Source organism: Cariama cristata, unplaced genomic scaffold, assembly GCF_000690535.1.
Source record: "Cariama cristata isolate BGI_N322 unplaced genomic scaffold, ASM69053v1 scaffold28546, whole genome shotgun sequence".
NCBI classification, from domain to species: Eukaryota; Metazoa; Chordata; class Aves; order Cariamiformes; family Cariamidae; genus Cariama; species Cariama cristata.
In genome coordinates, this window is record NW_009620826.1 from 769 (window position 1) to 14,209 (window position 13,441).

The 13,441-nt window shown below is 37.4% G+C and overlaps 1 protein-coding gene across 1 annotated transcript; it reads left to right on the plus strand.

Moving 5' to 3' along the window:
• The first annotated feature begins 789 nt into the window (after window positions 1-789).
• UEVLD (UEV and lactate/malate dehyrogenase domains) lies at window positions 790-11,961 on the plus strand. The gene is made up of 11 exons (XM_009701740.1): window positions 790-929; window positions 1,577-1,639; window positions 2,400-2,563; window positions 3,585-3,720; window positions 5,072-5,196; window positions 5,827-5,932; window positions 7,721-7,891; window positions 8,821-8,994; window positions 9,566-9,650; window positions 10,301-10,424; window positions 11,578-11,961. The coding sequence occupies exons 1-11, from the start codon at window positions 917-919 to the stop codon at window positions 11,740-11,742; spliced, it is 1,326 nt and encodes a 441-aa protein (XP_009700042.1). The 5' UTR covers window positions 790-916; the 3' UTR covers window positions 11,743-11,961.
• The last annotated feature ends 1,480 nt before the right edge of the window (window positions 11,962-13,441 follow it).

Below are 13,441 nucleotides of genomic sequence, written 5' to 3' on the forward strand. Positions count from 1 at the left end.
AGCCACTCTCAGGCTGCAGTTGTGGTTGCTTAGACAAGTGTTCCAAGACAACTCCAGACTTCCTAAAATGAGAAGCAGATGCTCTAATCTAGGAAACGGAAAATATTCTTCATAACTTTCATATGTGGGAGGATGCAAATCTCTTGGAAGTTCAGGTATCAGACTGGCTGGGGACAGTCTAAATGAAGTAGCAGTGATTCATTTTTGCTGCTAATTCCTTTCAGATCACATTTCAAGCATCATTACTTCTGTTAATCTGTGGGCAGGTTTTCTGCAGGCAGGAAAGAGGGATGCATTGTTTTGTTTGAATTTTCTCAGCTCTCAAGGACAGTTTAAACACGGAAAAAATTTCCCAGAGGCTAATTACTTGGACATTTAATGTGTTTGTGGAAATGGACATCTTGGGAAACTCTTCCAAAATGTGTGCAGGTGTATCTGAGTTTTTAGTTGTAACTGTGTTAGTAATAAGATGACTTCTTTTTTTGAAAAGGTTTGTATTTTTACATTGGTTTTAATTATTATGCAAAGAGGAGACTACATTTTATTAAACCTCTGCTCACACAGCTGTAAAGGGGAAGAAATGGTATATAAGGAGTGTTGTTCAGAACTTGAGTTCTAATGTAGCAACAGCACACCTGCAATACCTTTAAAGCTTTTTTTTGTTGTTGTATCAACTCTTTTGAGAATTTATTTCACACCAAAACTGTTTATAATACTACAAGTAATTATTACTTTCCCCTTTTTGTGTTTCTACCTTCCTTTTCCCTATCTCTGGGAATGAAAGAAGAAGCCTTTCAAGTGAAACATTTTGTTGCTGATTTTTTTTTTTCTCTCCGCTTCCCAGTATAAGTTCAGAGACCTGACCATAGAAGAACTAAAGAATGTTAACAAGACCTACCCAAACTTCATATTCTCCATGAACACATACAGTAAGAAGTGATACAGTTACTTTGAACTAATTGTGGGAATTCTTACTTGCCATAAATTCAGACTGTGTATAATAGAATCTGAATAGTGTGAATATCCTTCAGTTGTGTTTCTATCTTTATTTTGACTATAACAGACTTTTGACTATTTTTGAAAGTTCTTCCAAGCATGCATACATATAAAAACCTAAGCGACTCATTCACTAAATTTCATTTTATTTTAACTTGTCAGTAATTATAGAAGATTGATGTTCTTGTAAATTCATTGTATGTAACAGCATTTTTCCCATATGCCATGATGGTATTGAAAGCATTTTGGTATCTTTAGCTTATCAAGTGCAACTTCCAGAATCCTTCAGCTTGACTGAAAGTTCCTACACCACCAGAATTACCCAGGACAAGGGATTTTTCAGACTGATGATGTGCTCAGTTACCAATGCAATTTTCATTGAGATTCCATTAAGGAATTATCTCAAAGGCAGCGGGGCAGGGGGGCTCCTTTGTAGCATTCTAGCCTTGGTTCTTTCAGGAGCAGTGTATTTGATTTCTAAAGAAAAATTAGTGTTGTATATTGGTAGTTGTGGATGGGATTGCCATGCCAGATTTGAAAGGATTTTTATTTTTTTTTAAATCACATTTTTTCATTTCAGCCTTCAAGGATGGATCCCAGAAGGACCTCCTCAATTTTAGTGGTACTGTTCCAGTGAAATATGGTAAGATAAATATAATTTCCTTATCAATTATGAATCTAACTGTAAAATGGGTTGGGTACTGCCTCTTAACAATATACTGTGCAGCTTCTTTAAAGGTAGCTCTAAAAGATTTTGCATGAATTGACAGAAGCCACTTCTACTGCATATGCCTTCTACTACTACTTCAGGTGCCTTCATGCACACACAGATGCTGAAATAAGATGTTATTAATTAGATATGTCAATTAACTATTTTAAAAAATCATGTAATTTGAGACCATGTAGGCAAACTCTTTGGTTCTAATGGAGGTTGCATGAACTCCACAAGCCCCACCCTTGATATGTAGTGTCCAAAAATAACTAGTAGGTAATTTTTTTATTTTTAACTTAAAGCCTTTGAAATCTGAGGTAAAGCTCTTAATAGATACCTCTTTGCATCAGCTGTTGAGTCCTAAAATAAGTATGAAATGGGTAGCTGTAAGAGATTTCTTTGCCCAGGAAAGGGGGCATGTTGGCTGATAGAACAACTTGGGAAATAAAACAACAACAAAGCTTTATATTAAGAGAGACATGATTGGTAGAACTTCAAGTTGATCCAGAAAAGTCTGTTGTTATTAACTAGCCTCAGTAGTGTAAATACTTTCAGCGTAAATCTAGAAAGTGATCTGTCAGACTTTTTTTCTTTGTTGTTACGAAGTGTAAATCACATGCACACACGCCTGGTTTTTAGTGCCTCTTCTCAATGCAGAAGCTAGTAATGGCTTTTACTTTGTGTTGAACAGGTAATTCCTATAACATACCTATTCATCTGTGGATTCTGGATTCTCATCCCTTTGCTCCCCCCATTTGCTTCTTGAAGCCAACTGTGAACATGGGCATTTCAGTGGGAAAGCATGTTGATGCTCATGGCAGGATTTATTTGCCGTACCTGCAAAACTGGAGCCATGTAAGAGATGGAGTGGCTGGCAGGGGAGGGAAGTATTTGGGAATAATGCATGGTGTCATATGGAGGTCAATGGAGAGGAGTGGGTAGGGTTTGGGGCTTTTTGTTTTCTGCATTTTTTTGTTAATCTTAAATATGTAATGATTATGCAAAGACAGCAGAATGTTATGTCTCTCGAAATTACAGCTTTCAGACAGTCTGAAGCAATTGTAAGGGAAGTTATAAGTGATTGTAAGGAAAATTATTTTAAGCTGAAGAAAAAAGAGACTGTTACAAAGCAATGTAGGCCTCGTGATACTTTTTCCTTTGTTGCTGTGAATAGTGAATAACAATACTGGACCAAATGAGTATGCCTCAAGAAAGTTCAATGGAAGTTTCTACCTTTTGGGTACATCGCTTTCAGAAGAACTCAGAAACATTAGCATAGAGATTCAAAAGCCAATGCTGTTGCTAAATGACTTTATGCACTGTGTTAAATAACTTAAATATGACTGCCAGGCCAGTAAAAATGATTCAATGAATGCTAGTTTTCTGAAATGGAAGGGATGTGTTTTACATTATTGATATAGAAATTCCCATGGCAACTTCTACTGACTTCACTGTGTGTTTTGCCCAAAGGAGGACTGAATTGCCAAAACTCTGGACAGTTAAGCTTGTCTGAGAAGACTGAACTCTCTTTCCGTTAGCTATGATTTGACCCATTTATAATATTGGATGTGGCTCTATCAAAGGCTTCCGTATGTTCATGGATGCCTTCAAAAACTAGTTGCACTGATAATTTTAATTTTATAATTCCTTTTTGTTAAATTCCTTTTAGTCCATACTTCTGTTTGGAAAGTATCTTCTCAAAAAATGATACTTTTCTTTCCCTTAAGTGCTTATGTAAGTGTTAAGTGTGTCAATATTTATAGTTTGATTAAATTTTATATAGCTGTGGCTTTTTATGACTACTGCAGTTTACAGCTGCTGCCACTATATGAAATAGCTGGTTGACTGTTTTGTCTTCTGTATTGCTATATTTCAGCCTAAATCAACTGTTGTTGGATTAATCAAGGAAATGATTGCAAAATTTGAGGAAGAGCTCCCTTTGTATTCACTGTCGTCATCTGATGCAGCCAGGCAATCAGAACTTCTCTCCTACATTGCAAAGATTACTGAAGGTGTGGATATTTTCATATATTTGCTTGTAATGTTCTTATACAAATATGTTTTATTTATTGTTATTACTTGATATCACAAAGGTGCCTACACAATTTTAATATCTGAATTTTTGGCGAATTTTGCATGTCTGCAGTGTTTGGTATTTTTTCTGTGTAATCAAAAGTGCCTCTTTTTGAACAAAGAGCTCAGATTCTCTTTATTTGAGTAAGCAGGTCATTTTGGATGTTTGCATTGAAGCCTACTGAAAAATGCTGTAGACTTGGTACTACTCATTTGTTGGGAATTACTGCGGCAAAACTTAATGTGAGATCTTGTGGAAGGGAAACTTGATTTTATTAGAAACAAGTTGATTCTACACCATCACAATTATTCATTCTCTCAGATCTCATTCACTCACACTCTCACATCCACAGTCGCAAGCCCAGAGACCCATCTGACCACATTCACTGGTGTGCAACACTGAGGACAAGGAGCGGTGGCTGCTGACTCCATATCACGTCTCTTGGGTTCTTCTTGTTCAGTGGTGACAAGCTGATTTTTGACTTGTCTTTTACACCCTTCAGGAATCGTTTACACCCTTTGGGCATTTTTGCCTCATTACTTTATCTCACCCATTGTAAGTCTTGGGGAATATTCCTGAATTTCACATTTCTCATGTTTTCCTTATCTGGGTATTTTGTGGCTCAGTCCTGTTGGGTCTTCATCCTGACACATTTTCTTCAGGTCAGTCTTTTCTTCTTCCTTCTTTTTGTGAAATCACAGATGGTGATCTGTGGCAACTACTGCAAACCTTTCCCTTTAACCCTTTTCTGTTTCTTCCGGTCATTGTATACACATACATGCTTGTGAGCACACACTTGTGTATGCATGCAACACACATTTCTAGGCAATCAGTTTTTCTGTTAGAAATCTCTCTGCATTATACTCAGAATGAGAGTCATTGTGTTACCAGTAGCATTGGCTAAACAAGCTCAGATCATTGTATTTTAATCAAATTCTATTTTGCATATATTTTCAAAATATGAAATTTTATGACCATGGTATATATTCACACTTGTAACAGTAACAAAGGGAGTATTGTTTGTATGATCTTAGTGTCTAGCTTCTTGCTATTGTTATGCTCATATTTTCTACTTAGTGACAAATTATTCCTATCTAGAGAGGAATATTTGTGGTTTACACCTTTCAAGTTGTAATGCGTTTTCTTCAGTCAGGCTTGACTGCTCTTTTGAAGAAGTTTATGTAATCTGGTTTAACTCTGGCACAGCCATGATCCTTTATGAAGCAGCAATACTTGTATTGATATGGTGTGGACCAGCACTTAAGTTTGTGGTTTTCTTTTAATTGTAGGAGAGACTGACATGAAATCAAAGGGTAAAATTGGCGGAGGCAAAAATGAAGGATGTTCTAACAAAATTACTGTTGTTGGAGCTGGAGATCTTGGCATTGCTTGTGTGCTAGCAGTTGCAGCAAAGGTACATAATTATTACAAACAGCAACAGAACCGATTAATAGAGAGGCTTCCAATCTAGTTCTTAGTGTCTGACGTGTAGAAGTAACTCAGCGGTTTTAATAGTCATGTCACTGCTTACGTCCCTTGCCTCTGTTTTGCCTGCTCTTGTCACTTGCCAGTTGACTTATGGACACACAGAAGTGTTGACTTCTGCCCTGTTTTCTCAGTCAGCTTTTTAAATACAAAGGGTTGAATATTGAATTCACTTATTTTGAAAATCCATAGTTAAAGGGTTCTTGCCTGAGTGGTAGTCTCTTACAATTGGGATCTCCAAGTCCCCTGGAAAAGGATAGTCTGTACTTCATTATGCCTGTATGCTCAGAGACAACAGTAACATCAACATTTATAACTTCCCAGAGACGGTTTTGTGAGTTTTTTATTTGTTTTTGTAATGTGTTATTTTCCAATCAGACTCACTAAACTAAATTCTTTTTCTTGTGATTTGACAGTCATTTTGGTCATAATTTTGTTTGTTTTATACACGGTAGAACAAACGCTGGAATCGGAGGAATACTGATTTTTATTCCTCACCTCCACAAGAACAAGTTTTGGTTTGTTTTATTGTTGATCTGCATCATTTTTATTCATACAGGGTGCTGCAGACAAGGTGGTTCTTTTGGATCTTTCTGAAGGTGCAGCAAAAGGAGGGACCATGGACTTGGAGATCTTTGCACTGCCAAATGTGGAGATCAGCAAAGGTATCATAGATGTTTCTGGAACGGGCGCGAGTACTGTACTTGTGTGCTTGTGCTCGTTTTAATGAGAGCGGGACATCTGGGGAGATACAGAGGCTCTGGCATATAGGGTATCTTTTTAAAAAGATGTTATCTTTTCATAGCTTCTTGCTTTTCTTCATCTTTTCAGGTTAAAACTGGGAAGGGAAGGTTCAGCAAACCTTGCATGGCTTTTATTTCAGGCTTTTTTCATTCTGTTTATAGAGGTGGAGGTGTGTGAGTCTGTATTTCCAGCGTAAGAGGCTAATGCTGAAATTGGACTCGCCCAGAAATGTAGAGAAGGCAAGCTAGTACTTCAGTGTAGTAGGTGGAGAGAGGGAAGGAAGAGGGTAAAAATATACGTATGTTAAGAAATTAGAGATGACTGTGAGGGCAGTGTTAAAAAGGCTGATAAATAAAGGTAAGATTCAAAGTGCTACTTTCCTAGATTGATGTTCATTAAACATGCACATGGCCAATAGTTAGTTCTTAGTCATTATCACTGCATATTCAGACAATTAGTTCTTGAAAATCTTGTCCTCAATTAGCTGTGGATCTACAACTCAACAGAGCTGATGCCATGTCTCCATAATTAGTGATGATGGCTACAGTCTTTGATGGTCTTAGTCGCAGAGGTTGAGGTCACGCAGCTTGAAGGCTCTTCCACAGGGGAAGCTGGAACTGAATTAAGCAACTTCCCCATTCTTCCTTGCTTGTGTGTCATGGTTTTATGTTCCTTACGCCCTCTGCAAGATGAAATGGGGGACTTGCTCGTGCTTCTGATGTAATTTATCTTATTTTAGGGACAGGGACTTGTTCTGGTTCCATCAGGCATCTTATCTGCTTATTCTGCACCTAACGTTGCCTGCTATGCATCCTTTGATCTTATCTTGCAGGTTTTACTGCTAGCACATTTTTTCCTGAACCCTGGTTGTGGAACTGTACCACCAAAGTCTATCTGTGCCTTTGTGGTTACCTATTATATGTTTACATTTAGCAATGGTACAGAAAGCTTGTATGTTGTTGCTGGCTATGCTATTAGTAGTGTTACAATGTTACAAAATGCTTCTACACTGTCACCTGTTACTTTCGTATGCTTATATCTAGGTTTGAGGCAGGCCAGTATTAATTATATCCTGCTTAGTGTGCTTCAAATTTGCCAGTGCACTAGGCCTCTGCTTTGGCTTCAGCTCGTTCCAGAAGTGGTGTGACAGTCCAGTTACCTTGTTTCTGTGACCAAGCAGATTACCTGTATGGTACTCAGATATTCGGAGTTACACACTCAAGGCAGATTTGACTTACGAATTTCTGCAGCAAACGTGGTTGTGTGTTTTCTTGGGCTAATAAATACAGATCTTTTACTTGAGTTAATAAATAGACTTTTGGAACACTTTTTATAGTTGTCTACATGTCCTTGATTGAGCTGTAAGATCAAAAATTACAGAAGCCTCAGATAAAGAAGTAACCCTCTTGCCAAGAAAACTTGGAAAAGCTTACCTGTCAACCCATCTAGGTGTTTTCTGGTCTCTGCCCTGTAACGTTAGACAAATTGGAGTCTGCCTTCTGTGTGTGTCAGCTATGAAATGGAAGAGTAGTTTTGTGGGAGAGCTGTGTTTTACAGGTGCTGTGGAAGTGCCCAAGATTCTTCATTGGGGAGACAGGAGGTGAAGAATCCCCAACTAAGCTAGATGCTGCAGTTCAGCTCTTTATCGAGCTTTGGATGCAAAACAGAATGACATAAATTTTAAAAACATATTTTCTTTATATTTTCAGATTTTTCTGCTTCAGCTGATTCAAAAGTTGTGATACTTACAGTTAATTCTCTGGGTAATGCTCAGACTTATCTTGATGTCATACAAAGCAATGTGGATTTGTTCAGAGGAATTATCCCAGCAATATCACACTACAGTCAGAACACTGTTCTCCTTGTTGCTTCTCATCCAGGTATGTTGGTACTTTGGCTTTCTCTTTGACCTGTTTTAAAAATACATTGCTGCCGAATACACCCACTTAGTCAAAAATTCTTGCTACTCTGAAAGATGTTTTCCTTTTCAGCATTGAGGAGGACACTGTCTTTGAGGGTTTTTTTCTTTACTGTTACCGAGATAAAAGAAAATAGTGTACTTTGTTTTGTATAAAAGGTATGTATTTCTGTATGTTTCTGTACGTAGTTTCAACCTGACTGTATCTACAACATTAGCATCCATTGGCTGTTGTCTTGTCAGTTGTGAGTTTTATGTATACGTTTCTCCTGTGCAGTAAGGGTAGATGCATGTGTTATGTGCTATATGAACAGACTCACTGGCTACTAATGTACATAATATACTGTTGATAATAAATATTGCAGCTATGTTTTGGTGGAAAGTTTAAAACTGTTGGGTTGGTGATACTGTGAACTAAGACAAAGCAAAAACGCTACTTAACAGGGAAAGAAGTAAGTGTGAGCTTCTCTGTCCTGTAAACGCACTAAAGGCAGCCCTTTCCTATTTCTCAAGTGCTTCTTACCCTTCCTATCATTTAGAGCTGTGGAGATGGAGAAGAGGGTGCTTGCCAAATGAAAAGACATTAAACAATGGCTGAATTACATTTAGAAGTGTGTGAGATTTTTGGTAGAGGGAAACATGGTGACTCATTTTGAAGTTTCACTTCACTTCTCTTAAAACTCTACTTAGGCTGTGAATTTTATTCACCTCCTCCCCACCTGATTTGGTATTTTAGGTTGAAAAAAATTACTGATATGTTCTTACATGCTTATACCTTTTCTAAAGTAAACAAGTTGGTCCTGAGCTTTTCATAATTGTGATTCATAATTTGTGGTTGTGTTGAATTTTGAGTGGTCCTTCATTGTCAACATATTTTTCTTTCATGTATAGTTGAAGTAATGACATACGTGTCATGGAAGCTGAGTGCATTTCCCAAAAGCAGAGTTATTGGAATGGGTGCCAACCTAGATACTGAGAGATTTCAGTATATACTGACAAACCTTCTGAAAGCACAGGTGCCAGCAAAAGATGCTTGGATTATTGGTGAACAAGGGGAAGACAAAGGTAAAGTGATACTTTATTATGGCTATGAGTATATAATGTCCTGGCAGTGCTTAAGTAATTGAGTAATGAAAGAATAATTGAGAAAAGTAGTGAAGGTAGTCATAAGCAGGGTGGTAGATTTTCATAATAATGCTTCTAAATAATACAAGTTTGGTGTGTGCCCAAGGCTGTAGACCTGGAGTGGTAGCAAAAGTATTCGACATTTGTCACAGTAAAAAAAAAAAAAAAAAAAAATACAACCTCAAATACTTTTTATTTGGTACAACAGTATAGGTTAGAGGTACTGAAAGAGGAAGGAAATGTGGTATAATATATGGTAGGTTACTGCTAATGTAAATTATTACATATTACTTCATTTTTATGCAAGTGTCTTTAGCCAGGTGCTACTATAAAGTTCTTTTCAGCAATCCAGGGAATCTTAGAAGGTCATGAAGTACATTTGGGTTGTCTTAAGGGAAGGAAAGTTTAGAAAGCTTGAATATTTTTTTTTTTTTCCTTCTCCTCACCTTATCTGGTACCTATTTTAGTCACTGTTTAGATGTGCATTTAAATGTTGGTTGTTTCTATTTAGTACCATCATGGACCAGTTGTAATTTACTTGCAAATCAAAAGGAAGCAATGGCTTCTCGCAACTCAAGGGAAAAGGTGGCTAACAGGTAACACCATTATAATCTTAAATTTTTTTCTTCACGTTTAGGCACTTCATGTTTGCAGAGTTTTTTCCTTCAGCCTCTTATGAAGAGGAGGAAGTTTGCTCTAAAGTGCTCACACATTAAGTTTACATGAAATTGTAGGTCTGAGTGTCAGTCACTTTTATATATGTGTATGTGCCCGCTGGTTTTTTTGAAGTTCTTAATAATGTTGTGCCTGTGATGATCTAAGGACAAGACAAGCTTTGTAGAATATACACTAGAATATTAGAGCTGCTGGTTCGATTGTTTGTATAAAAAAGAAAATGGTAGACAAGCCTTCTGGCATACTTTTCTCAGAGCTTGTATGGAAGCAGGTTACTTCAAAGCAAAGCATAAGTTTGGATCAATTTACCTGATTTAATTAGCCACATATCAGTTACACCTCTTGACAGAAAAGAGAATTGTTACTAGTGTGGGGAAAAACGTACATAAAGAAATTCTTTAAAGCAATTCTTCATTCCCTTTTGTTGTTTTACAAAACAGAATCATATTTTTATAGTACACTTTACCTGATATGGTACACTTAATCTGTCTTTTGGGTTTTACATATAAACCAAAATAGGAATAATTAAAATCTAAACATCATGTTTTTCTCCTTTTCCTGGTTTATATAGAGCTATGGAAGTTCTAAAGGGAAAAGGTCAGAGATCTTGGTCTGTTGGGCTCTCAGTTGCCGATTTGACTGACAGTATACTGAAGGATAAAAGAAAGGTTCATTCTGTATCCACTCTGGCAAAGGTAAATGTGTTATTAATGTCTTTTGATTGGTACTGTAATTATATTATTTATACTGGATATGACCATTAATTTTAGCAGCACAGACATCTCACTTCAAGTAACTGTTCTGAAGTAGCACTACTTCCGTTACTTTCTTCCAACAACAGCTTTCAATTCTAGTCCAAAAATGAGCAAAAATCAATTATTGTGTTAATCTGAAGCCAATATTAAAAGTGGATTATTCTGCAAAAAAATACCAGAGTCGAGAGGGACTCTGGTCAACCGTTCAAGGTTGCTGACCAGCTCCCCCGGAATAGCTGGATTTGGCAAATGAAGAGAAATGTGTATGTTTCCAAGTGCTTAGTATTGAATGTAGATTTTTCCAGGGCCAGAAGAGTTCAGTATCTTTCATGAAAGTATAAAATGCATTTTCTTCCAGTATTTTATTTGACCAGCTTTGAAACAGCTGCCTTTTTACTCCTTGATACTTCACTTTGAGAAGAAGATTGTGAAGCTATATTGGACTCAGAACTGTAGACTTGAACCTTGTTTAAAGTTTTTCCTAAGAGGCTTCATTGATGCATTAAGTCATTTCATATGAGGAAAAAACCCATGTAGAAACATTTACTTTACAGATCCTAAAAATAAACAAAATCTGCAGTGTAAACTTGAATAGTAGGGATATAAATTTAATGAAGTATCTTGCAGAATGAATGTGGGATCAATACTTGGAAAAATACTGCCCGGATAGCTTTCTTTGGCTGCATTTTGCAGTTTCTTTTGTTCAGTTCTAAAAGAATTAATGATACTGTACTATCAAGTGTTCCTGCTTGTTCTACGTAAGAAACGGGTTAAACAGTGTTTTGTACTATAAACTTTGCCTGCATTATAGAGGTCTGATACACCTGTATTTGGAAACTCCTCCAAGTGTGGCATGGTTCAAGATTTTTTTTTTTTTTATCTGTACGGTAATATTTTACAGTTTCTATACAGTAATCCATAGGTACCCATTGCACAGAATCTGAAATAACTAGAATTTGAGCTGTACAAAACATGCCATATGATGGAATATCCCTCCTTAATTAAAATAATCAAGTTATTCTGTGTAGTTCCATGCTTCAGACAGAGCAGAAATAAGTAACTGTGTGACAGTGTTCTTTGCGTGTTGTTTCAGGGATGTTGCAATATAAACAGTGAAGTATTCTTAAGTCTACCGTGTATTCTTGGAACCAATGGAGTGGTTGAAGTGGTCAAACTAGAAGAAGATCCACTAGTGCAAGAGAAACTGCAAAGCAGTGCAGGATCAATTCATGACCTTCAGCAGCAACTGAAACTGTAAGCAAGCACAAGGGAAGCCACAGCGCCTGCTCACGCAATTCGGGGATTTGCTAGGCAGAAAGGGTTGCTTGGTATATATGGATTTCTGTATAAAACAAGTTTTTTTACTTTACTTTCAAAAAGTGCTTTCTCAGTTTCAGTTTACATTATTTAATACTGCACTGCACAGTAATTTCTTATTGTAAAAGTGCACTTTTGGTAGCCAAAATGAGGAGGGTTAGGACATGGGTTAGGACGCAGTCTAGGAGAATGGCTTACCCAGCTCTGCAGAAACTTCAGCGTGCAGAGCCCACTAGAACTCTTCTTCCTGGTTTTTAAGTGTTGCATCAGGGGCTTGTCTAGAATCTGGTCACACTCCAGCTCTTCAGGGCACTGGGGGATGCAGTTCGATAACTCCATCTTTCATGCCTACCACAGGTTCTTATGTCAATGGACTCCTACTTATTACTAAAGGCATGACATTTGCAGTATTCTTCAAACCTCAAGTGTTGAATATGAATTTCTGTGGTATGTTTGATGATGTCTGAGACTTTCTGGTCATGACTCGTTTGCTCTTATTTTGTAAGGAGGTTCAGGGTGCTAAAGCATCTGCAGTTCTTGGTACACACATGCAACACTCTTACCCCTTGCAGTGCTGGAACAGGTGCTCTTCCTGAAAGGAAGAGGCAGGGGCTGGTCTTCAAATAAAGAATAAAATCTGAGGATTAAGTAATGTAGAAGTATCTGTGAGTTCCAGCCTTGATGCAAAGCCAGCTGATGTCAGTAAGCTTTACATTAGCCTGAGGAGAATATGGCTATTCGAGAAGGCAACAGAACCTGTAACCCTCCTTGGGGGAGGCCAAAGATGTGGTGAAAAAGCAGGATGTGGATTTTTAGATAAATCAAAAAGCAGATGTTTTTAAGATAGAGGGTTTTTGGGGTTCTGACCTCTTTATTCACTGCACTGGTAAAAGACTATACTCATCCTGATTACACCTCAGCATCCCATTGCAGGCAGAGGAGACACAGGCTCTGCTCCTGCTCTGTGCAGCTTAGGCATGTCATTCCACATTTACGTTTTGAGGTGCGACTGGTTAAATATTGATGAAGCCTTCTAAGCAAAAGTAGGATCTGTGACAGAGCAAAAGATCTATTCCTTTGTGCCTTCTGGTTGTATCTCACAAAGAACCAGACTTACAAGGAATTCTGAGTGTATATTGATCTCAGAATTAAGATAAAAGTAGAAAGAATAAAAACCTTCAGTAATTCAGATTATTTTTTTCATGGAATCCTCAAATTTCCTTCTTTGGGGTGGTCACTTTCTTGTGGCTGCAGGTAACCGACTTTGCTGCTATATTAAAAGCACCTTTTTTTTTTCTCTCTTACCTTGGGGGAAAAAAAAGCCTAAAATTATTGTTTCACATTGTTCTTCAAGGTGTTGTGTTTAATCTGTTGAGCATTTATTCTCCTGTGAATAGTCGAGGTGTTTTGTTTATTTGGTTGTTTGGGGTTTTTTAATTATAATCATAAAAAGCTGCAACCTTCCAGGGATGTTTTTAGATTGATGCGTCTAACCGTGGCTTGTCACTCTCATGTTTGTGTCATATTCCATGAAAAATAACCAAAGGAGCACAGCTCAGTCAGCGTGGTGGGAAATGGGACTTTACATTCTCACGGGAAATTCATTCCCAGAGCTACTTTCTAACAATAAACTCCACTCC